Source organism: Pectinophora gossypiella, chromosome 5 (genome assembly GCF_024362695.1).
Source record: "Pectinophora gossypiella chromosome 5, ilPecGoss1.1, whole genome shotgun sequence".
Taxonomy (NCBI): domain Eukaryota; kingdom Metazoa; phylum Arthropoda; class Insecta; order Lepidoptera; family Gelechiidae; genus Pectinophora; species Pectinophora gossypiella.
In genome coordinates, this window is record NC_065408.1 from 10,464,542 (window position 1) to 10,491,535 (window position 26,994).

Consider the following 26,994-nt stretch of genomic DNA (forward strand, 5'->3'; position numbering starts at 1 on the left):
AGTAAAAATAACAATATTCGAGGATAAGCGGAAACCATAGCCAAATTTCTGATGGAAGTTGCTATTAATACTAGGCAATATAGAAAAATAAAAATATAAATTTGATTTATTTTATGAATATTCGCTAATGAAAATACGAGTAAAAGTACGAAAGTACGAAAGTAGTAGAAAATACGGTATTTCTTACGTCACTAAGCTCTAAGGCGATAATAATACTATAGGTATTTCGATGCACAAACTTGTAACTCAGTCGGTATTACTTTGTTTAACAAGTTTCTAATCTGTGGAAATCTTCAACAGTATCAGGCTGGTGAAGTGACAATGTCACACGTAGTATCGACAGCAGCTATCCAAACTAGCGAAGTTGGTAAGTAGCCGACAGACGGGAGTTTCACAATACGCGAGTGTTTGTGCAAGCGAGGCACGACAGCGGGCCAGGTTTGACCGTAATCTGTAGTAGAATAAATTGAGTAATTGTTTATTTAAGTAACATATTGGCACCAATGAGCCGTGGTAGCCCAGTTGGTAGAACTCTTGCCTCTCTCTTTAAGGTCGCAGGTCGAATCCAGCACAGGCCTAAACTAATGATTGTCGTATTTGTTTTCGAATTCATGTTTGGTTCATAAATGATTATCACGTGCTCAGGGGTAAAGGAAAACATCGTGAGGAAAACATCGGAAAACAAGGTGAATCCACATTCCTGAGAAATGCACTTTCGGAGGTGGGAAGGTCAGTCAGGCAGTCGTTGCTGTAAAAAAACAGACCTGTCAAATCTTCAGGTTAGGTAAGCGGACCCTAATGGGAAATGCTAGGGAGATAATGATAACTGGCACCAATGAGTCATTAATTTATCTTAAGTGCAGTTTCACTAACACAGTCGGCTCGACCATTATAGAGGGTGATATGGCTTACCACCTCTCACGTTGGTCTAACAGAAAGCTCGGTGAGGCGTGGGTACTTAGTTCATCTTGCGGTGGATGTACCTCTGGCTATGCCAATTGGCATATAGTCGTCAGCTTATGTTATGTGTCTGATCACTTGGCACCATCGTAGGTATCCATCTTAAGACTTCGTATCAAAATTGGCTGCTACTTGTCTTTTAATTACTTATAGGGAATTACATTATGTAATGAAGGCATTGATATAAAAGAGATAATTAGTCTACAAAAGAGGAAGAAAATAAAATATGCAGCAAATAAAAACTGTTATAGTGTCTTTCAAATCTTTATGTAAATAGTTTCCATAATGAGTATCCATTAGCAAACAATGTGAAGATGTAATCGGCTTGCGATCGCGCAACCGAGCGACACTGCACGCCGGTTGGTATAGCCATTGTACGCCGCGGCTGTTGGTGTGACTAGATTTGTCCGGCCAAGTAGTTAATGCCATCTGCGGCAAATCAACAATAAGTCACATCAAAAAAAAAAGTGTGGCTATCAATGCAACCTTGCCAGTTACTTAAGCATTTTAAATAACTTAGATTATATTTTACGCTAGATTAATAATTATGATGTTTGTGTATTCTATTTTATATTGTGGGGAAAACAGCTGCATTTAAGAATCGCTTATTTATAAAATCTTTATATTTCATTAGTGTCAGGGGCTTTGTCAGGGGTCTTTAGCGACTCAATAGTAACTCTGACAACAGGTTTGAAGATGAGTCATTGATCTGAAAACCCGTACGAGAGAAGAAGAAGGTTAGGTTAATATCAAATCAATTTTTAATTTGGGAAAAAATCAACGAAAAAGAGCTCGTTCTCTTCAAAATAATAATATGACTATAAAGTTTATTACTAAGTATAGCAAATCAAAATTTCAATACTATACCAAACACGAATTAAACAAATCTAGAAAGTTTTATATTGTTTGTCTACCTCACACTATCCAGAAACTAGAAGAGATTCATGTTAAAATATACACTCAACAAAATCCAGTCCCGCCACCAAACCGTATCTTACACAACTTAAAATACCAAATTCTCAAGCTAACTCAAACGCCCTTAACTTTTGCAGCAGACAGTACTAGTATTGAAGCAGGAGCTAACGACCAAAATGTTCCGGGCAGATAAATTTTATACTTTTTATCGGGTGTCTCCGACGTCCGCCGTTTGCGCCGCGGCGGGCGCAGAAGTGGCTGAGATAACAACTGCGCCGCGACAAGAGCCCTTGCAACTTGCGCTAACTTGCGCCAACTTGCGCCCCGTTTGCAACTTTGCCCGCAAATGCACCACCTCAGCCCACCGCGCGACAGAAACGACAGGGTTCCGAGAAAAACATTGTCTTAGCAATGAATATTCAGAGAATACTCTGCAGTTTTACGTGGAAATGTCCCGTTTGCTGTGTTATCATAACTGCTGTATTCATCGTGTTTTGTTAAGACTATAAAACTGAACAGTGAAAAATTCTAAGCAAGATATTATTTATATACTTAAGTGAATCCCACAAAATAAGGTAATCATACTAATGCGTTTCCGACTCGCAGTATCTCCGCAGGGAAACGGCAGATTATTTCTGAGTATCATAATACTGCCCATTTCCTAGGAAATAAGCGTAGCGAGACTTTGTCTCTGGAGGTTTGAAAAATAAGAGGATTTAGGAAAATAGTGGTGAGTTAAAAGGAACGCTATGGCAATAAACACAAGAACGGATGGAGAATTTATAGTTGCAACCCGGCGTCGGGCACGTTTTACTTGACAGTGTAGTTTGTAAGTGCGCAAGATAACAGCTGGGTGGTGGAGGGTCGCAACCTCGCAGCCTCGCAACTTCAACGGAACTCGACGACCGCTTACCAAGAGGCTGGATTGCTTGAATTATCTGCACTCACAATATTCCCTTTTCAAAAATTTTACGAGTTTAAGAGCAGCTCCGATGAATTATGAAAAGTTTTTTGTTTGCCTGTGTTCGAAATGCAAGAAGCTTTGCTGAACATTGTATTCTCAACAAATGCCCGTACGTCGCAATAATACGACACAACTCAAATGTGGTTTTGTCTTTTTGATTTAGCGGTACTTAATTAATGAATGAATACAGCTTACGTATGTCCAACCCGGAATAGTTTTCATCTGAACGAATAGCGGCGGCTGGTCTCGCGAGGCAGCCTTTGTGAGAGACCCTCGTTAGCGAGGCCACTTCAAAGTCACGCACAAAGGACCGGCGGTCTACCTGCCACTAATGGGAATAAGCCTTTATTGTTCTTTATCTGTACTTCACTGATAGTTTCATTTCGTCCCCCAGAGCTTTGGCTCTTGTCAATACATTTAAGGCACCCGAAGACAAATGACACGACATCGTAAAAGAGTAGTCACTGACTCGCTGTTCTATTCGCATTTGATGTTCGGTGGACATAAAAGTTAGGAAAACCAGCCAAATCGTAACCAAGCGTATCGGTTACATTTATTTTATAAGGATAAATAAAAAATGAAAAAAAAATTTTTTCTTTAATACAATTTGTAGGAAGGTAAAAAATATGTCTTAAATTATTCTGTACATTTCTATGTTACGCACGAAATGTTCCACTTGCTCCGCTATAATAGGAACAGCAAAAGACTGAAGCCTGCAACAGTCAGTGTTTTCCTAACACTAAGTAAGTATAATAATATTTTCTTAACGTTTCAACTAAAGTGTATAAGAATTTACTTACCGCGTTTATAATGCCGCGTATCCAATTACATCAGACAGGATCTCTACAATAATTGGGTATGTGATCTATAGGTACATAATACATAAATTATAGGTACTTCCTGTATTGATGTGACCTCTTTAAGCCAGATCATTCTGGCGAGTAGGCGCGTTCGTTTAAAAGTTAGTGTTCTTGAATGACATGAATGGAATAGAATATCTTGAGAGAGTGTTTACGGCGTTGTGAGCCTAGCACCGATCTGAGGGATTTACACCTGCTATATCGCTCTTTGCAACATTGACCCTGGATGAAATATAGAACATGAAAAGCGTTTTCTTTCGACAATAATTCCCGGGATATCGTAATAAATAAAGCATCGCTAGCAACTACTTTTAGAAAGTTTGTACTCAGAGTTACTCGCTATGCTCCTATACTATTGAAAAAGCCTCGTAACGGTAAAAAGGAACAAATAAGATATACCTACTTCATCATCACTAATTTAAGAGCCACACTCTTGTCAGTGTAGCATACCTCTCCATGCAAATTTTTAGGCAAAAATAGAGCAGTGGTTTCCCTCTTGCCTTCTGTCCCGCAGTACTCTGTCTGACGTGAGTGCGATGGCGCCCAGAGTAGTCTATTTCAAAACTGTACTAGGGCTCCCGTTTTCCACATCTGTCAGGTTCCACGTTATACGTAGTCCCTGTGACTTGTCCCTTCCGTCCTGCATTGCAGTACCGATGGCGCCCACCTCCGCCTCTGCAACCGTTGAGGTCTTCACCCGTATCCCTGGGCAAGGGTTCTACGTACCCCGTAGGTGTGGGTCCCTATCCGAACTGAGCAACCATCTCACTCCGGCCTACTGAAGTAAGAGGCTCTGTTTCCCCTGGGGCCGGATTAATGGTCTAGTATGAAACCAAAAACGAAATACATACTTACATTAATAAAAACTTAGTGCCTACAAGAGTAATTTATCAATTTGTAGCACAATGTCACTTTGTTGTAAGTGACAAGGCGGCCGGCCGCATATATAAACCTAAGGCCCCAGGTGGTCTACGGTTTCCTACGGAATACCTAAAACCACTTAAGTATATACACAAACTCACGCCCGTAATGGGGTGGGCGAGACTACAAGCAATTGGATGACAACTGGTAATTTAAATACGAAATTATAACATGTATATATATATATATAAGGGCGCGAAGATTATTTATTATTTGAAAGAACTATTCGACCCTCTTACCTACGAATTGTTCACCGTAGCCTCTCCATGAATAAATGTTGTATTCCTCACGTTTCCTAATGGATATTTTAATTGTATTTTTTTTATAACCGGGTAGTTCTTTGTATAACAAATATTTATTCATTTCAAAACATTATAACTGCCTCCTAGACGCGTAATAGATACCTCCCATTAAAAGTTTCAAAGAAAACTTACCTATTCGAACTGTTGTAACGAAACTATAGTGGTGTGTATTTCACTTTACGGTTTGCAAGAGTTTTTATACGTTATTATTTTCATAATGTATTTCTCTTTGATTTGCGATACTTTTGAAATTAGATTAAGTTATTAAATGCAAATTTCGGAGATTGTTTTTTTCCTAGAAGGCTGGCCGGAGGAAGCACTGGAGAGAGTCCTGGAAGAAATAGAGAGAGACCTATGCCCAGCAGTGGGATACTTTAGGCTAGGTAAGGTAAGAAGAATTTTGGAGAGATCAAAAGTTTTTAAATAGTCATAATGCCCAGCACGGAATTCAAACTTGAAATCTTCAGATTTTAATTTTCAGAAAGTGACTATTTAGGTAATCTTTGACATCTCTTGTATTCAAAGAGAAAGGTAAATAAAATTAGGAGAAGGTGTTGCAAAGAAATAGGAGTAGCTCTGATTACTATCCAGCAACTGGCCTTAGTAACTTCACGAGAGATAAATGAATTTCGGCGTAGGTACAATATTTAGTAAATTAACATTATTAAGTAGGAATCTATTATCGACGGCAGTTGATGAATATTGAACGCGTCTTGAGGGCTGCTCGTAACGCGGGCTTAGCTTCGCACAAGTATCTATTATTTCCAAGGCAATTATATACAGAGGAGCAATGATAGGATTTTGGAGGATCAGCGTGTGCTGAATTACATCGAGAGGACTTATCGTATCGTTTATTTACTTTCTACCTAAGATGAAATACTTATATAGTTACGGCCTATGTATTCTATGTAAGTATGAACTAAAAAAGACAGTATTGCTGCGAAATCATGAAAAAAGAAGTGAATTACAACTCGCCTGTCTGTTTGCTTTTCACGCCAAAACTATTGAACAGATTTCGATGAAAATTTGGCTCATATATAGTTTGAAATCACAAAGGGCACATGGGGGAAGTTTTAAGTTTGTTCCTGGATTCTTTCTAGAACTAGCGAGCTTTTGAGAGATGGACTTACACTTTACTTATCGCATCGACCGTAAGGTCATTGACTGACTAATAAGTTATTGGACTTACCTAAGTCTAAAATGTATTTAAGTACTTACAACATAAACAAAACAGTTACTTACAGTACAGAAAAATAAACAAAAAAAAATAAACAAAACTAAACATAAAACAAATACACACATAACACACACACACACACACATACACACGCACATTGAACACACACACATACACATACACATTTAACAGTCATACTAAACCTTAATTAAAAGACCGCTTCGCAAATGTACCCATAATGCTGGTTGCGTTACCCAACCTTCTGCTGCTGTTGTGGCTGCTTACCTAAGTTAGTAGACAACAAATATATATAAGTATAAGAAACAAAAAGGAATAATGTATTAACATCGTAATAACCTGTCTGGACTTGACTGGGATCACGATGCCGCGTGTCTGGCATAATGGGAGTCTAAGGCCGGACGCACTTGGGACGTGTTTTCGTACGAATTTGGTTCGTACGGTATGACGTACATACTCGTACGAACACGTCGACAATCACAACCTTCCAAGTAGTATGTATTCCCATGTATTCGCGCATGCTCGGTGCGACGTTGTACAAGAAGTAGTCCTGCATTGTAAATCTCAACGTACTTAATTATCAAAGATAAAACTTGTTGTAGGTATTTTTTGTCATTTCGCGAGGTAATCTAGGTAAGGTGGCAACTCGCACTCATGAAAACTGGCTCGTGTGCCAGTTGACACGCTGGAGTTATGTGGTCAGCTCGCACGAAAAGTTGACAGGATATGAAATCACAATAAATCCAATTAAGTAAGTATTGTACGCACAACTCGAAATTGTTTCTATACTCGTATACGCATCTAAAATGCGATCGGCTTTATAGACGATGGGCTTGTTACTTTAATCTATTCTCACGTTCATGTTTATCTTATGATATGATTCATTCGCGTATTACTCTTTGACACATCATATTGTAATTAACAACGTGAAGTTAGATAATAATTATTATGTCGGTTAATAAGTTTTTAATAAGCACCTACTACTACTAAAATTGTTTCGTTGAGTGCGAACTTACCTAATAAACTTTCAAAACTCGTATTCAAATAAACTTTCCTATCACAGGAGAAACTTCTGGTGGGTGCTATGTGAAATTTATACAGAGTCTTGTGTAATCAGTCACCCGATGAACGATTGGTGGGAGTTTTATGATGAAAATAGCAACTCTGGTCAACATAAAAAAGCTCAATTGACAGCGAATAAAAGCAGAGAACGTGTTCAACTGCTTATTTCCCGAGCATGTCGTAAAAACCGACGGAGGGATTGTTTCTTTAGAGTGACATATGTCTCGTCTCTTTCGTACTAAGCTGTATACCGTTAGTGCGAAAGAGACAAATCTCGTTCTAATCATACTACGTTATAACAGATATAACGATAGATTAATCATTAGTCAACCAACATACATTTCTCTGTAATCCATCTTAGGACTTCGTACCAAAAAGTGACTGCAAGTTGGCTTCTGATTATGTGCGTTTAGCGATGAATCTGTGATATATAGGTACGAGCAATTTAGCCCCAATCTACCTCATAAGTAGACAAGGCGTGAAGCTATATCGTGACCTCCTTTACAATTAACGTTGCTATTCGAAGCACCCAGTACAATCAGCAGGAACATACACAGTATTCGGATACCTGTATATATTGACTGGATACATAGACTGAGAATACAGATACAACCAACGCTAGTGGAGAGTGTAACCTCGATACCGGCGCCTTGGCTTATGAAACCAGGATGAGAATTCATTAGTGTTATCTGATTGTCACTCAAACTAAAGTAGACTCGGTAGCTTGGAGTGCTAGTATTATGACTGGAAGTTAGACATCCTGAAGTTAGCAAAACATATCAAAAAGCACAGTACAGTCATGAGCAATATAATGTACCCACTTTAGGACTCTGTCGCACTAACAAATTTGACATTTAGTGAGACTTACAGTTCAATTTGTCAAAAAAGTTGATGGTACCATATTAATGCTCGTGACCGTACCTACTGACTAAATGAAAACAATATGATCAAAACTTAAAAAAGGCTTGATCAAAAGTGCTCTAAACGAGCGAGCATGCATGTTTGATGAATATGGAAGAAGCGAAAGTTGTGTGCGAGAATCATAGTAAGTGGAATTCCGTGGTTTCTGCCTACCCCAGTGGGAGATAAATAAATTGGCATGGTCTTATACATGTACGAATGTAAAAACGTCCAGAAAAACTGATTATTGACATAAATTGTCCTGAAAACTCGTTGGGCGATACCGCGGTTGAATGTGCTCGATTGGGGAAAGGTCAATAAGAAGTTTATTTATATCCGCTGAATAGATTACTGTTTCTCGGAAAATACTTTTAAATTTAAAGTTGTGGCCAAGTAAACATCCTCTTATAAACAATTTCCTAGAAGATTTTATGTTGTGTTTTATATAAAAAGTTTTCAATACGGATCGAATGTTAATCTGGTTTCTATGTATCATAAAATACATATTTATGATTAAGGTTACGTGAAGAATATCCAAATAGGTAAAGAGGGTCGGCTAAGCTGAGACTGTCCGGACAGTCTCATATTATGTCAAACTTATTTCCAAGGTTGTCATAATAGTGGAATTTTTTGGTGTAAAATTTATGAGTTTTTTAATTTTTTTATATTATTTTCAATTCTATACTTTTCCGACGAAAAATTCCACTTGATGTCAACTCAAAATCATGGTCAGAATAATCCATCAAAGTTTTCGTTACGATGTCACTAACACCCTGTATATAGGTAAAGATACGAAGAAACTAAACACCACAAGTACATTAATATTACTTATTCTCTGTATAAGCAACCCACTGAGTTTTCATGAATCTCTGATTTTGTAAGCTAATATAGTTTTTGCACAGAAAAGAACTTAATCAAATGCAGCTTCCTTTAAAAGCCTCCATTTGAATACACCTCCATTATATCTCGTTGGATTAACTCTGCACTTAATCTTCTTTACGCAAATTTAATTAAATTGCACTTTGCTATGTAAAAAATATTTGGAATTAAGCCAAGGATTTCTATAGAAATATATTGAGAGCTGGCTTTTAAAAATAGCCTGAACCTTATACAACAGGTTTTAGTTGGCTTCTAAAACTTCAAAACGAAAGAATAACATGTTAATCATTGCACGTAACAAATGAAGTACCACTTTCACATTATACAGAGTGTTAGTGACATCATAACGAAAACTTTGAGGGATGATTCAGACCATGATTCTGAGTTAATATCAAGTCGAATTTTCCTTCTCGAACTTGATATTAACTCAGAATCATGGTCTGAACCACCCCACTCAGTATTCGTTACGATGTCACTAACACCCTGTATGTAAGTATGAAACGTTATAATCATGTTTAGTAAATACTTATCTAAAATAAAACTCAAAAAAAAATCCGTTATTTACCTTATGGTAATAATAACAAATGTGCTCTATAACAACACGGACCTCCTTCGTTATTATTACATTCCATACTCTTGATAGAAAAACTCAATATATTTTCTCATTCGTTTCTTAAATTTTTATTATTAAGTACTTACATCACATTTTATATACCGACTTACAATATGTTTAGTTCCCTACCTCTACCTTCCTTTCTGCGGATATAACCTGCCTATATCTGATCTCGTTCCAGGCAGGAATTTGCACATTTTGCACCACTTCCACACAGTTCTCGTAAATTGAAAAGATGGTTGATGAAAACATAGTCAACGCGCCGTGTATTTTTGAATAATGCACTGGCGTGTATAGCTAGCTGTCTGTACCGACATGACAAGTGGACGTTGATTGAGGGTTGCGATGCCTGTACCTGAATACAACGGGCACCTATGTAGAAAAATGCGAGAGGTCTACGGACTTAGATACGTTCTAACGTATCCGTACCGTAACGTAATAGTGACCACAAGTGTTTTTGCACTTGAATACGTGTAGCAAAACATTCGTATTTCGAACCGTTTTGAAGCATAAGGTCAAAAGAGCGAAATGTCAAGTGGTAGCAAATTGTCAAAAGAGCAGAATGTCAAAAGCGCATATTGTCAAAAGCGCACAATGTCAAAGGCGCAGAATGACAAAAGCGCATAATGTCAAAAATTCTACTTAAACGGATTAACTGCTTAGATATCGATTTTAACTTTTTTTGGTCAGTCTGACTGAGTCATGGCGGGGGAAAAAAATAAAACATGCATATTTTTTGGAATAATATTTATTTTTGTAATCAAAGTAGTGAAGTTGTTGATGATGATTATAGGTAGTTATTGTTGATTTTTAAAAATAATGATAATAATGATATACTTGGACAATTGACACAGAGCCATCTAGCCCCAAACTAAGCTCGAAGCTTGTATTATGGGTACTAGGTAACTGATATACTACTTAAATACTTTTTTTGTAAATAAATACATATTATACATAATATAAACGACCAGACACGAGGCGAATTTTAGTTTTGCTAACATTCGCCCCGGGCGGGATTCGAACCCGCAACCCCCGATTGACGGACCGGTGTTGTTACCATTGCGCCACAGGGGTCGTTTGATTGATTTGATTACAAAAATAAATATTATTCCAAAAAATATGCATGTTTTATTTTTTTCCCCCGCCATGACTCAGTCAGACTGACCAAAAAAAGTTAAAATCGATATCTAAGCAGTTAATCCGTTTAAGTAGAATTTTTGACATTATGCGCTTTTGTCATTCTGCGCCTTTGACATTGTGCGCTTTTGACAATATGCGCTTTTGACATTCTGCTCTTTTGACAATTTGCTACCACTTGACATTTCGCTCTTTTGACCTTATGCTTCGAAAGGGCTACACCATCTGTAGACAATGCTACGCAGCTACGTAGCTTAATTGCCAATAGTAATCTAAGATTTATTGGTACGTAATTCATTAAGTTCGTACGCATATTCAAATTAATCAAACCTGTCTATGTGAATTGTTAGGTATATGTGTAATCTGTGGCCGAATCCAGTCACACATAGTTCCGTGGTGGGAAACGGTACAAACAGAGTTCAAACCACGTCAGACTGTGTATTCTACACGCCGCATGCGATCTCGACTCATTACCATATACTCAAGTATACTGCTTATCGCCGCATTCCAAAACGGATCCTGAATATTATGCCACTCCAAACAAATCAATACCGTAATATAATTCAAATTAAACACAGTTACCAGCATGAGACCGGCTTAAGATTAATATTTAATATTTAGTGTACTCGAGGTCGTAAATCCGTAATTTTCAAGCGACCCAGAATTTAATTTCGATAAAGCCTTCCTCTGAGAGCAAGCTACGTGGTTTATTTTATACGCTGATATTTATTCTGAATAATATTAAGTTCATAATATATATTCACTCCTTTTTATATGGAGGCCAATAAACTTTGTTATTCTCATTTCTATTGAAGAATAATTTTAAAAGATAAACGTTTCTTTCGTTTGATAACAAATTCTCCCGCTTTTGATGTGCACAATCATTACTAAAATATAAAACTCGCCCGCGTATAACTTTTGGTATTCTCGCAAGAGGGTAACAAGAAATTTTGTTTTATACGCCAATGACATTTGAGACGTAATTTGATTTGAACTTATTTCGAATAAACTTTTACTTCTTGGAAAATATATACGCGAAGTTTTGACAGCTAATTGAATTTATTAATGTTGCATGGAGCGTATGTTGTATGAGTCAGCTTAAAAAATGTTCCTAGTAGGAAAACCAAAAATAGTGAGCAAATAGAAATCGATTCGATAGATTTTGTTTTGTAAAGAGTTTGGTAGGCAGAGATAGATAGATACATAATTATTTACATAAAACATTTATTATTACCGTCTACCGTCACGGGGCGGCAGTTTCCGATCCCAAGATTCCCAAGATGCTGTTTCATCGCAGGGCTGACAGCCGCACCAATGCACACATATGCGCGCACACACACACACACACACATATCAGCAAAATTTTAGTTTATACTCTATTACTTTATTTTTATTTTATTTTTTTTTCTTTTATTGGGTGCTTGAGCGATAGGCTAATGGCCTGTCACCAAGTGGTCCGTCCGTAAATTGAGGAGCAGTTGTTATATTCGATTATAAGTGTCTCAGTGAGAATGTTAAGGATGTAGGCTTCATACTCTAAACATTACAACGCAAATAATTGTATCTAGCTTTTAAGTCTATATCTGTTTGTTCTCCAAATAAATAAATAAATTTAGGATAAAATCTCTTGAATTTTTGGTTTGACTCGGTTCATAAAAAATGATGCTTTACTTTTTATCTAAATAAAATTAGACTAATAAATAGTAGTTAAAATTGTATTTTTTCAAATCCACGTCCTTAAATGTCGCACTTACTTACCACGACCGTAAACGCATCTTGAGTTGAGGATTGTGAAAGTGCAGTTGACCACTTAGTCTTGAGGTGGCGGCCAGAATAAGCCTTCACTCACCTCCAGCCGACGTGTCTCCAGTCCCCAGGATCCCACCGCTACTTGTTTAATTAACAGTCCTGTTGAATTTTTAACTACATCTCTATATGCATTCCATTTTAGAGCAACTGTAAGTAATTATGTCCGCAGCGTTGTTGGGCGTTTGCCTTTTCATTAAATGACGGTAAATATTTGCTTTTAGCGAATGAAACGCCAGTGTGTTTTCCGCCTGTTGGGTAAGTGGTGCTGACAAAAACATTTCTATCAATAAATTACGGCTCTCTCCCGGTCTAACCAAACAAATGAAACACTGACAATTGGATTATAACGCTGTCAGGAACTACCGTTATTCATGCAGTCCAGTGTTCGTCGCATGGTTGATTTCATAATCCAGTCTCCGATGTTTTATCCTTTAGGTATTTCTACAATAATCTTCGTCTTCTATCGTGTGGGTTGTGAGGTGGAGTACCAATCTCATTACCCTGGTGTCAGGGTTACTATTGAGTCGCCAAAGGCCCCTGACATGGCTCATGTAACGACTACTTACTTACATCAGTAAGTAGTAACCGGGACCAACGGCTTAACGTGCCTTCCGAAGCACGGATTATCTTACTTTCGGACAATCAGGTGATCAGCCTGTAATGTCCTAACCGAACTAGGGACTACAAAGTAATTTTTGTGATATGTCCCCACCGGGACTCGAACCCTCCAGATCGTGAGCCCGACGCTCAACCACTGGACCACGGAGGTCGTCTCTATAATAATAATAATATAACAATTATTATAAATAAGTATCGACTCGCAAAGAAGAAGTAATAATAATTATTGAAATAAGTTTATGCATTATGCGTTGAAACCCTGTCTCCGAAACTAAGCGAATTTTTGTCTTGGGAGACAGTGCCTTCCCAATCTTTGTACTTATGAACTAATTAAACAGCGGTAACATAAAATTGGGTGTGTTGTGTGAAAGCGTGTGTGTGTATGTGGGTCGTTCTTCTTTTTTATCGACAATAAAAAGACATTTTCTCGATTTATCGGATTTAACATCTTTAAAATTATAACGGCAATAAATATTTTAAAACATCATATAAAGATGTGTCTGTAGAGGACTATTTCGTGGTTCTCTTTATCTTGGTAACATACTTTTCTTTGCAGGCGCATTCCAAAAAATATTGTGACAGAGTGGCCCTTTTCATCGGAGACAGCATTTCAATTTACCACTCTATCACATAATTTTGTGAAAAACGATCAAGCTACGTTAATAACTAATTGAGGAACCGATTAGTATTTTGCTTGTATTTTGAGTATAATAAGATAACTATATTTGTGGACAATCAAAACATGAAATAAAATTCTAAAACATAACTTATCAGAAGCAGAACGAAGGACAGATCATTGTCGATAAAAAAGAAGAACAACCCATGTGTAGTGTGTGTGCATGTGAAGGTGCGTGTGTGAGTATAGGTACTTATGTCGGTAGTTGCACCAATTTCTATAAATAAATGGTAGAACTCATTTTAGCTGTCTCAGATAAACCTGATCCCAAACGGTCAAAAATAACGTTTGGCGACTCGGCAGCGATTATTGAACAGCCTTGGAAAAAATGTCGTACTTAATGGAAATGCGTGTCAAGAGGCGAATCATTTGTATCTAAGAAGCCCTCGAGTCTTGAACAGTTAAATCGATAGAAATATTCGTTAAATACGTCATGAATTTCTAAAGAGACCGTTCGCCCGTGTAATTTATTTTTCCTACAAAACGGTCTTCATTTAAAAGTTAAATTATGAGTACTTAATTTAATTCTTATGATTACTTATTGCGACAATAAAGCTTCACGGTAAGTATTTTAAGGAAAAGCAAAGCCATTGCTAATTAATTAATTTGTATTTATTTGATTTGTACTGTCGATGAGGATATGAATAAATAAATACAGTTTCCTATATAGAGAGTGTTAGTGACATCGTGAAGGCTGGAAGTGAGAAAATTGTATTTGTGTACCTTTCAACGGTGATGTAGTAAGTTGTAGCGGGCAACGAACTTAACTGACACGTACTACATATACCTACATGATGCTTCTGTCCCACTGTTAGCGATATCTAATAAATAGAGACTCAATAGAATAGAATAGAGAGTAATCAGTCGACTGGCTGATTAGTCGGCCAAAACTATACTCGGCACATCTCTAGTAATTAGATTATTTTGAAGAAAAATACTGTTTTGAAGTTGGAAATGTACAATAAAAATGATTATCAAAGATTTTTGACTAATGTTCGTACAATGTGCGTGTGTAAAACGATTGATGAATGTGGAGGAAGCAAGAGAAATGTGTCAGGATCGAAGCAAAAGAAATGCCATAGAATTTTTGCTTACTTGGGTCGGAAATAGGCGTGAGTTTATGTATGTATGTTCGTAATGTACTTTCTTATTCTTTCGTGTTGATTATTGTGATTTTTGTAAATATTATTTCAATGAATGTTCACTAAGTTCTTATTTCAAGTATTTTCTTCATTTTTGTGGCTCGACCGTGTGGTGGCGCTTCCATGTTTTTTTTTTGTGAAATAGTCAGGTATGGCTCTAAAGGCGTATTGTACCATTCGCATTGAGCATACTATGTTACGTTAAAATCAGTGTTGATGATCGCTACGAGCACCTTAATTCCTGTACTTTCAGAACCGACGCTCGCTGTGTAACACATTATATTACGCCTCGTAACACTAGTCAGTAACCACCTTAACAAGTATGGGTATTACTGATCTTTTTCAACATTGTGCTCATTATCTGTGGTGGGTATTATTTCCTGTCATGCGGATAAGTGACGAACTTCAAAAGCTGACTACACATACATTAGGTTAATGTACTTTTAATTGAGGCGTATCCTATCCCCACATCATACCATCGTACTGTATCTACAGCGTAATGGAGACCGCATCCACACTAGGGGTCATGATACGCATCTTGGTGACGCCATAGCGACGATCGGATTGAGAAAATGATACATATCTGACTAAAGATTAACCGCGTCGACAAATCGCTACCCGCCAGCAGTCATCCAAATACTGAACACAGGGTGTAGCCGGCGTGACTAGCACTGTCTGACCTAAATTATTATGATGTTCAAGTCAGAGTAATAAATTACTAGGATGAGTCGTATCAGAAACAAAGGAAGAGAGAAGAGAACAGAAATGACGGATCGTGAGTCAAACATGGTATCGCAAATTGCTTCTAAAGTACCTAAGTTTACAAGTACGACTGTACAATTATACGTATAACTGCAAGTAACAGCGCGTTGTAGAACTAAAGACTTCAATCTTCACTAATACCGATGAGTTCTCCGGAACTCAGGTAACAACTAGCTGTTCTCAAAACTTAGAAAATGGTTTAATGAGAAATGAATTGTTAAACTTATTTTATAATTAATAAGTTGTCAAAGACCTGAAATAAATCGGTCATTCGAAAAAAACAAACTGAATTTTCATTTGAATAAGAAATAGGTTTCACTTTGGTTAGATTGTATTAAAACACAACATTATTTGAACTAGTATCATAAGAAAGGCTCTACTCAAAACATGTTTTGGTTTTCTTTTCTTTTAGCGGTTTTATTATTTGACCTTCATATGTTTGAAAGAGGGATTATAAGTAAAACATTTTCGTTAAGGATGTGTTTAGATTGCTACTGTAAGGCTCAGTAATCCTAATCCGACATAAATGACAATTAAACGTAGGTACTTACAGATAAATCAAAGACGGACAATTACAGCAACTCGTAAATTGTTGTTGTTGTTTGTTTTGCGAAATGCAAAATTCCCAGATTATTGTTAGAAATGTGTGGTACACGATGAAACGCTGACGTAGGTATATGCGTATAGATTGGTATAGGTGCAGATAGGTAGGCATTGTAGACGTTTACCTAATTGATGCTTAAAAATAAAAGCCCTCACTGGAATAAGTGGGTCTAATATTTACCTAATATTTATCTAATATTTACAATTTTAGTATAACGTTCCAAGAGAAAATTTATTTTATTTACCTATTTTTTTAGTTCGTATTTTTTTAGTTGTGAATACTTACATAGTAACATACATGATACATAAATTTTCACTAATACAGTTGGCTCGACCATTAGACAGCGATAGGCCACCTATCACGTTTGTCTAACAGAAAGTTCGGTGACATGTTGGTAATTAAGTAGTTCATCTTGCGATAGTTGTACCTCTGACTGAGCTAATTGGGATATAGTGGTACGGGGTTAATGTTATAAAGATTTTAAGCATTGGCTAAAATTCCCAGTTTGGCTTTTTGCAACAAACCCAAATGCTAAGATTAGCGGGACGGTTCCTTTGTGACTCGAGCTGGTATTTTTAACGCGATTGACTTTCAAATCACGACCGAAGCCGAACGAACCCACCGGAGGTACAGAAAAAGGAGCTTAGAACCGATAATATGATAATTGGAACTTGGCTTTCGGAAAACGCCCGATACCGGTTCACTCGCTTTTAGAAAGAATCATGATGATAATCTAACATCACAAGGTTCTCATCATCATCTCATCATCATACTAATAATGAAGAACGATCAACGTACTATCACCGGAGATAATCATCACTTGGTCTCATCATCAGACCAATGCCAGTGACTCCCAGGGTAACGGTTAATTAAAAGCCGTGGTGAAAAAGATAAAAGAAAAACATATAATAATGAAGTCTGGGAGTCCATAGTCCCAAAATATGGACAAGACTAACCTAATAATAATGATTAACATAACTATATCCCAATAGGGTAGCCAGAGCTACATCCATCGTAAGATGAACTAAGTACCCACACCTCACCGAGCTTTCTGTTAGATCAACGTGATACGTGGTGAGCCGTATCGTCGTCTGTAGTAATAATAATAATACTGCTAAAAGTGATACCACAAAATAAATACTATTATAACCTTCTGTAAAGCTTAAAAATAAAAATCATAAAAAAATATTCACTGTTATTTTGAGGAAATATTGATATAAAACAATGTTTGTATATGTTAAAATGAATATTATGTTCTGTTCTTGAATAAACTGGTATTTGATAAAGTATGCGAAATGAAAACACAGCTTTAAAAACAGGGATTCCTTTATTTTACGTTTCTTATGTTTGAAATAACAGTTACGTACATAAAGTTCGTCAAGCAAAACTTCACTATTTCTCCTTAGAATTCCTATTATATATAAATCTAATTATTTACAAGTATAAAATCCACTACGTCCAACTCACGTTTTTTGATAAAATTCCTTTATGTACCTGCATAGTTTTCAATTAATTTTCTTTCACTAAACTTCGTAAGTCTAACACTGATTTGAGATGGGGAAATGTCAAGAATCGATTGTTCTTAGTCCTCTGATCATCGTAGTAACCTGCAAACAAAAGAAATAATAAATGGTTTATTGTAAAAGAAAGTTTTAATTGCGTTTGTTTTAGTGAAATTGTTTCAGAAGGTCAAAAAAAATACCTACCGAATTGAAAGAAAAAGATTTGTCTGAAAAAAGTTTATAGACAGTAGATTGCTTTTTGTCATCTCTAAAATTTATTTTAATTTTAAATTTTGATATCTTTTTATTAAACCAATTATGAATAGTGCGGTAAAACTAAAATAGTTTCTAATGTAATGGAATAATTAATACACTACGTAAAACTAATGGTAACATAATTCAATGTAATAAATCTATGTATCAAATACAACAGTATCATCTCCCTAGCATTGTCCCGTTTATCACAGGGTCTGCTTACCTAACCCAATTCAGGTTAGGTCACATACTTCCGAAAATGCATTTCTCGGGCATATATATTTTCTCACGGTGTTTTCCTGCACCGCTGAGCACGTGATCATTTATGATCCAAATTCGCCAATCATTGGTTTATGCCTGTGCTGGAGTCGAATCTGCGACATCAAAGTGAGATGCAAGCGTTCTACCTACAACTGGTCTACTACGACTCCCAAAAATCAATTACAACATTAAAACAATAACGATAATTGAATTTCAGTCGTTGTTTATAGGCTTAAGTTTTTATTTACTAACATTGATGGATGAACGGTTATTTATATTACTTATTTAAAAAAACTCACCATTGTGTAAACAATAAACAATTGAACAGCGTTATCGCGCCAGCGAGCGACCCGGGGTGTCGAAAACCTGTAAAATAATGGATTGTTTATTCTATTATTTGCACTAACAAATAACGGATAAGAGCGAGGGAAAAGTTCAATATATATCGATAGTACATACTTAGATATACCTTGTTATTACTATCGGTAGATAGATGTAGTTATAGTAAACTAACTGTATATTAAACATATCTTGTACATTACGTAACTAGCGTTTACATTATATATCAATTATACCTTGTACCTAAAGCGAAATTTAATATATACTCAAACTACGTACATTATAAGTCATTTGGTATATTCGAGGCACTTCTTTATCCAACAAAAATCACGCTCTCTAAGCTAAATTCTTGAGCCGTTGCCGTCAACTTGTCTACTCACAAAAAGCTGCGAAGATTTTCTTTCCTTTTAAGCAATTACCCTTAAAATTAATGCCGAGTAGTCGTTATCCTAAGCGGGCTGTAGCTCTAGCGATGTTATTATAAGCTTTCCTTTTATATTCAAGACTTAGTTCACAATGCCACGAAGGCTCGGAGTTCTGATAATATAGTTCTGCCTATAATGAGGTGTGGCTTCCTCCATAACATCGTAAAAGCAAACTGGAAAAGTTAGGTAAACTAGGTGATATGACCTTCTGATTTCGCCCCTTGTAAACATGAAATGAAGCACGTTCTTGTTATCGATTTGTGAAGACTCTGAAAAGGTGTTATAACTTCTATGCCTATTTAAGTATAAGTTGGACGCGGTGGTCAATTCAAACATTTTAAAATATAATTTGTTATGTTATATTAGCATAACTGCTTCTAACAGTAAGTATAGAAACCACTCAAATGCAGAGTTTAAAAGACCAACTTTGGAAGTTTGTTTAAATAATTTGTGAAGAAATATTCTTGGCCCTTTAGTAGAGAGAAAGTTTAAGGCAACGTGCAGGCTTCTTTTTGTTTAATTCCTTTATATACTTAAGTGTTATTTTTACGCGATGTTTTTTATTTTGTTTCTGGTCATTGCTATTAGGTATGACGCTGAGGGCGCTCACTCAATAATCAAAAACGCAGGTATGTTGCCTTACTTTGTACTTACGATACGATATATTTGACAAGCAAGTGAACTATGCTTGCTACATAGATCTCAATTACCAACACCGCCACACTGATATCTCTAATTGACAGGGTTAATCTATGCTATACTCACTGCACATAGTACATACCTAGTAGTTATTATATAATGATGTATGATTAATATTAAATAGCTATCTGACTATAATTTGGAGTTTAGTTTCGACGCTTCCTTCAGTTATTCAAACTGAGATTGTTGATTTCTCTTGTAGATATTATGACACTGAATTTTTGTAAGTGCCTTTTTATGTAGATATCTATTTTCGGCGGCATATTTTGGTTTTACTACGAAGACCATACTAACTGTAATTGCGTAGTATTAGTGGAATTATTTACAAAATCACCCTTAGAATAACAAAAGAAAAACGATCACAAGTTTATGTAGGAAATTGACAGTTAAAGCAGAACAAAATAGAAATTATCAACCTTGTCTTGTCCACAATTATGAACAACATCACCCATGGGTTTCTTGCGTACCTGAGTTGGAGTCTCGACTACCCATGACGGGTGCGATCTGTGGTCGCTCCTCGTCCAATAGGAGGACCCCGCTGGCTGACCACACGGACAGCACACGCGCCACGCATGTCACGTTCAGACGACCCTGGGAACACATAGGGTTTTAATTACTAAAGAGGTTGACCAAAGTTGTTTGAGGCTTGGTTCACCACTAACGAGATTTATCACGAAATAGTTAACTAAATACCACACCGCACAATATCACCTGATAATAAGTGAAGCGAATTTTTAACGGCCTCTGTGGTCTAGTAGTTGGAGCGTTGGGCTCACGATCTGGAGGTCCGGGTTCGATTCCCGATTAATTTGTCTGGCTAGGTCATACGTACATAAACTCACGCTTATTTCCCACTGGGGTGACCAGGACATTGCAGGCCGAATCACCTGGTTGTCCGAAAAAGTATGATTCCGTGATTCGAAAGGCACGTTAAGCGGTTGGTCCCGGGATACTAGCCCAAATACCTCAACATCCCGCAGTGGAGTATCGTGCTGGAATATGCTCCATATCCCCTCTTGTTGATCGAGGAGAGGCCTGTGCCCAGCAGTGGGATGTATATAGTCTGTTTATGTTGTGTAATGTTTTAGTACGAAAACGGAACTTTGTAATGTATACCCCTCGTCGCGCCTCACAAAAACACAATTCCGAATATTACAAAAAAAAATATGGTGGTGTAGTTTAGTCTATGTCCAACGACGGTCAGCATAACTCAATACAATGAGTAAGAAACGTAACGTTCGTCACAGTAATTTGTGTTTGGAGTTAATCGTAACGGGGCGTTTTTAGAACTTAAACTTAGGTTATTTACTTAGGCAGTAGACCAAATTATAAAATTATTTATTGCCACAAAAATGAATTAAGAAAATATGTTCAGCTATTCAAATCAATTACTTACGCGGAATTAGTAATTACGTTCGCAAACAAGGAGCTTGAATCTCGACAGGTTGAGAATTAAAGCCTTATTGAGATATTATTAATATAATTGCCGAAATGGAATTCTGATTGGGTTGATTTGGGATTAACTGGTAAAACGGTTGTTCGACGGGTCGCGTCCTATAACAATCCGTAAGCAGGTCGCTATTAATCTCTCTGTATGTATCAAGCTTATTCACGCTTCGCACTCGTAGCCTCAGTCACGTTTCAGTCTGAAAATGAACACGGATAACGGAATAGAGATGCCAATAATTTCTAGACTATTTTCCGGCTGTTTGTTATTTAGTGATGTTTCTTTGCGGTACTAATCGATTGGAAACTAACATTAAAACTCTTCTTTAATTATTGTTTCACTCGAAGGTGGCAGAGTCTATAAACAGCGACTTATAACTCTCATTCTAATTTCCATGCTTCGTAAATAGCACGTGCCGATCATAGCTTACGACTTACCCTACATGCGTCAGGGGTAATAAACTCAAATCTGACACGTTGAGCAATTTGAAATCTCTCAAAATTGGATTAAGATTAATGTATGACGCCATAACTAATAAAACACATATAATAGTTTGGAAATTCGTTGTATTCCATTGAGCTATATAGGTTACACGATAGGTTACGGAATGTTCAGAGTGCGGTAAAATTGCGAAATCTTTTTTAACGTATTGGGTGATGCAATCTGAACGAGGTTTCATCAATTTCCTTTATGAAGAATTCGATTAATGTGTTGTATTACGTGTTTGAGCAAAGAATGACCGAATAAGGAAAAACCCGCGTTTGTTACGTCAATAGGTAAAATACGATACAGGAACTAACACAGAAGAATAAAAATGTAGTATATTATATAACTAATTAAATATTATTATTTAGTTCACTTTATGTAACCTACACTACAAACATATTATATTATGTATTAACACAGTTTTCCCATCTTCGTCTTCTTCTTCTATCGTGTGGATTGTGAGGTGGATTACCAACCCCATCAACCCTGGTGTCCCATCTTCGTAAAATAGTGTTTACTTACTATATACACATATGTATATATTTATTTAAGGTAAGTATAGAAAATAAGGTAAGTATTGAATCAATATGAATTTAAAAGATACGGATAACATGCGCCATCATTTTCTTTTAACCGAAGTCTGATCGCAATTTCTCCTATCTTTAAACTTAAAGATGAAACTAAAAATTCATGATCAATTTAAAAGACGTTTACTTACTTTGTGGAAGTGTACGGACTGCACTCTCATAACAAGCTGGCTGAACGAGGATGATTTATTAGATTTCTCTTCTTCGGTACTAATGTTCAATTTATTCGCTATTTGCTCTGGTCCGGAGCGGCTGTCCGTCTTGTTGTTCTTATTGCCGCCGCCGGGGACGGCTAGTGCGCCGATATTGCCGGGGATGTCTATAACGTCGGTCACGGCCTCTTCATACCCGGACACGGCGTCCCATGGACTGAATATAATCCTATTCGCATCTTCCAGCGACGCGTCACTTATCACAGGTTTCCTCGTCGGCGCGTACGCCGTCTCAACCGGGATGTCGAGACCTTTCACCTACAACAACGCGATATTATTAAGATTTTTATTATTGCATGTTTATATGCATGAGTTTTATTACAAATATCCGCGCAGTCACGGGGCTAGAATACTAAATGTGTTATTATACGTTGTGTTATATAGGGTGTTGGTAATGTGACTTTTATTAGTTTGCGGCATTAGAAGTTGACTGGAGGTTCATGTTCCTAGCAAGGAATAGGTCTATTTCGAGTATATTGATGAAAATGGTGCTGACCTCTTGTCCGTTGAGGAGCCAGGTGAGATTGGCGGGCGGGTCGGCGGGCGGCGCCGAGCAGTTGGCTCGCAGCATGTCGCCCGCGGAGTACCAGCTCTTGGAGGCGCGCACGCTGGGACCCGCCCCCGGCAACTCTATTAACAAACACCATATTCATAAACACCACAGTGCACCCACCCCCACTGCTCCAACCCACCGTTATCGACGACAAACATTCTTTAATTAACTTGCAGGTAACGTGTAAGACGTCCAATAAACCATTCCCGACTATCTGATTTATGCGCGGTGGCTGCAAGCTAATTAAATTGCGACAACGAGCGAATTTCGAATATCAGAAGTGAACCGAACGTGTAAACAATGCTTCAAGGCGCCGATTCCATGGAAAAATACTGATAGTCATAAATTACAGCAGCTAGCACGCGTTTCAGAGCGCGACGGACGTCGGCGTTGCATATTCATCTTTCATACGCGCTCGTTCTATTTTCTCCTCAAATTTCGTACAGGCGGTTAAAACGCCGAACAGACAAAATGGCGGTCCAAACTAAAACTCGGCGTGCTTTTGTTTGCCAGCAGCGCCCTCTATTACGACGGAGCTGCGGAACTCCGTGCCGCGCAAAGTTTTAAGTGTTTACATTCCTGTTCTGTCGCTTTTTGCCAATTCTACTTAATGGGGACGCAGGGAGTTTTCAGCACCTCGTTTAATTCGGCCGTCTGGATGTATTTTAGTGTTTATTCAAATCGACAAGACTTGCCAAAAACTTGCCTTGTTACGGCAAAAGTTGTTCGTAGTTTATCGAGAAGTAAATACTTATTACGAAAAAACAAAAGATTAACTTCGCACTTAAGCAATGCCAGGAATGGTCTGTGTTTCGTGTCGATAATTTACACGAAATGAAATGATATGTATCTAACCTTGTTCCAAGTAAAGCGAGCGAAGTCGGAAGTGGAATTCCTCTGGCGGGAATCGGGGAGATCCGCGCACGTGTCGCGTCCCACCACAGGTGAGGCAAGAGCAACAAAATTAAATCTTGCTTGTATTTTGTTTGAATGTAATTAGGTCTTGTCCGGCTGAGTGACGGAGAGCAGCAATATCGTTTCACCTGCTAACTGCGTTCCACGACCCTCCAAACTTTATTATTCATGATCGTGAACAAGTGTGACACTAGCACGTGTATTTGACAAATGGGAAATTATGCCCGTCACGAGTGCGCCACGTCGAGCGCCCTCGAATGCGCCTAGTCAGAGCGGCTGTGAAGTGTGCCATAATATCCCATTTATGTTAATCTAACCGCATCACTATACTTTTGAGAAAAATAACAATGGCACACGATAAAAACAACTCTAAATGGCAGTACATAAAAACGGAAAACAAAGATTGTTCGTACACTTAACCTGACAATTCCGGACGACAAAAATGTCTGTTCTTATTCTTCAGGAACTGACATAGAGTGAAGGCGACCTCAAGATAGTAGAGCCCCGTAAAATGTCAAACGCGTGGGCTTTCATTCCAACAGATCAATAAGCACCACACGTTTTCTACGATTTCCTTTTACAAATTTAGTTCATCAGATCTTCAAGGCAGAAAATAGTGTTTTTCGTTTTTTTCTTCTTCTAATGCTTGTCATAGTGGTCGGTCCAAGCACTCTTAGTAGTAAATATAAAGGTAACCTATGACATATTAGTAATAGTCACATAATATAGTAGTATCTTAATATGTGCATGTACATAACATTAGATGTAAGTAATAACTTTAAGACACCTGCAATATCACTGTTCACTCCCTCACCGATTCCAATTAATTTCAAGTTACCAAGCAATATGCTGATCTTCGAATAAGTTACAATTATGGTTGACCCTGAGTCTATCAACATAATAGGACTCGTAGTGCGTTCCAATACAATAACCGTAAATTAACCAAGATAAACCTTAATCAAACATCCCTTGTGTTCGATTCGCGTTTATTGCCTAACAATAGTTCTGATTTACGATTTCGGATTGTGCGAGCTCTCAGGGATTGTTTGTATTATTTATATGTTGATTGCTAGTTATTAACACTCCCGGTCGTTAAGGAGAGTTCCGTACTGAACAGCAAATCAATATTGAGCCAAACTATCGGCTCCCAGATAACACTCCGGACAATTGGAGAATGCAAATTCAATTTCCTGCGATACAAACTTAACGCGATAAACCAAGACTGCTTTCGTAGAGATTTGACGTTAGTACTTATTATTGTATCAGATTCTGCTGTTTATTCGAAAGTCAAACTAATAAGATATTCATTGCAGAACGTTGTTTATACAAAGATTATCATTAAATTATGTTTCATACTAAATGCATCATATAATATAATCTATTGAATAGTCAAATAAACTCGTCAGAAGATTACTTAACAGAAGATTGCCACCCACCACTTCATTTGTACACCTACTTATTTCCTTGTTTATTATTAAATTTATGCATAACTAGAATGATTTGTTCGCATAGAGATAAATTTTCAAACAGGATGCTTGCAAAGAAGTTCAAATGTGTTTTTAAATCCTAAATAAAAAAATAAAACTCGTGTATCCACTAATATTTTTTCTTTTTAACTAAATATACTCCCTGTGACGTAATATATATCAAACTTTGGACAGTTTATAGCACAGTTGAAGGAGCCAGGCGACATAACTTATTAAACCAGATTGTAAGCTACGACACAAAGATGAAGGGGCACATACAATTTCCCGTTTAATTAAACATCTACTTAATTAATGCTATATATGATGAGGTTATGGAGAAATGATAAGGTGCTTATACAGAGACAGATCTCGTTAACATTAATTAGTATTGGTTACTATTGTATTTACCTTGTTATGGAAAACTAATAATAATAATAATATTATGTAGCACAACATATCGTACGGTTTGATATTAGTTCGGTCAACAAATACCTCAAAAGGAGGTGTAAAGTACGTGAGAGGGATCCTAAGAGTTTTCTTCAGGAATGTGTTCAGGGTTTTTTGGGAGTTAACATACTAAAAGTCCCCACGTCTAAGAGGCGATCCGGAGTGGGATGACGGGGAAAGGTCCCATTTTTGAGTTCCAAGTCCGTTCACAAAACCGGTGCATCCTAGAGAAAAAAGTTATTCCATTGAGTGAAGGCTCATACAATTTTCTACAACATTATCATTACACGACATTATTTATTTACACGACATTATTTATTATCATTACACGTCGGGGCCGTGCTGTAGGCTACCGACGGGGTCACAGGTGGTGGATAGTGAGCGGCCTCTATATATAGAGGTCAGCTGCGAATTAAATAAGCAGTCCCCAACCAATCAGCGGGGGAGACGGCCTCCTAGCATTGGTTTGCAACCATCTAGGAGAAGGAAAACTCCGAAATTAAACCCGGAATTGGCGACTCCGTTAGGCGTAAGTAAGGTCTAACCTGAAATATGCGGCAGTCACCTGCAACCGACCTGGCTCCGCACGTATTGGCTTGCCTTTCCTGCGGATCCAGCCAGTGAAGTCGAGAGGATGGCGCAGGTTCTGGGCAACCCTGCGTCATCAAACTGCGTCCCAGGCGATGCAGCGTCTGTGGAGAGGGTACTTCACCCACGTCAGCTGAGCTGCGTGGAAAACAACACGGGGAGTGGCAGTGACCGGTTATAAGCCCGCACGTATAGGCGTAAGTGCGGACGCCAGGGGTCACTCTCGACAGTGGGAGGGTCCATCGCAGACCCACTGACCAGTTACCGCCCGCTTCAGCTGGGCAGCCCCCGGCCAATTAGGTACTGGTCCGCCTCGGCATTGACTGTTCCTTTAGGGTGTGTGGAACAACCAGGTTTTTCCTGTATGTTGATGCTGCGCTTGTTACACCTGGCACTAAGAAAAGCAAGAACGAAGAACACGCTTACACTGCCCTGCGTTTTGGGACATGGAATGTCCGGACAATGCGGACAGGCTTCCCGGACACCAGTGGAA

General features: G+C 37.7%; 1 protein-coding gene across 1 annotated transcript in view; it reads right to left on the reverse strand.

The window, feature by feature from the left end:
- Positions 1 to 17,687: 17,687 nt before the first annotated feature.
- Positions 17,688 to 26,994, reverse strand: part of LOC126367169 (uncharacterized) — a 41,187-nt gene continuing 31,880 nt past the window's right edge. Inside the window, exons 5-9 of the mRNA XM_050010583.1 lie at positions 23,029 to 23,162; positions 22,452 to 22,790; positions 20,268 to 20,391; positions 18,637 to 18,703; positions 17,688 to 17,926 (exon numbers count right to left, since the gene is read on the reverse strand). Coding sequence (XP_049866540.1) covers positions 17,914 to 17,926; positions 18,637 to 18,703; positions 20,268 to 20,391; positions 22,452 to 22,790; positions 23,029 to 23,162 — 677 coding nt within the window. The 3' untranslated portion in view covers positions 17,688 to 17,913. The remainder of the gene's footprint in view (positions 17,927 to 18,636; positions 18,704 to 20,267; positions 20,392 to 22,451; positions 22,791 to 23,028; positions 23,163 to 26,994) is intronic.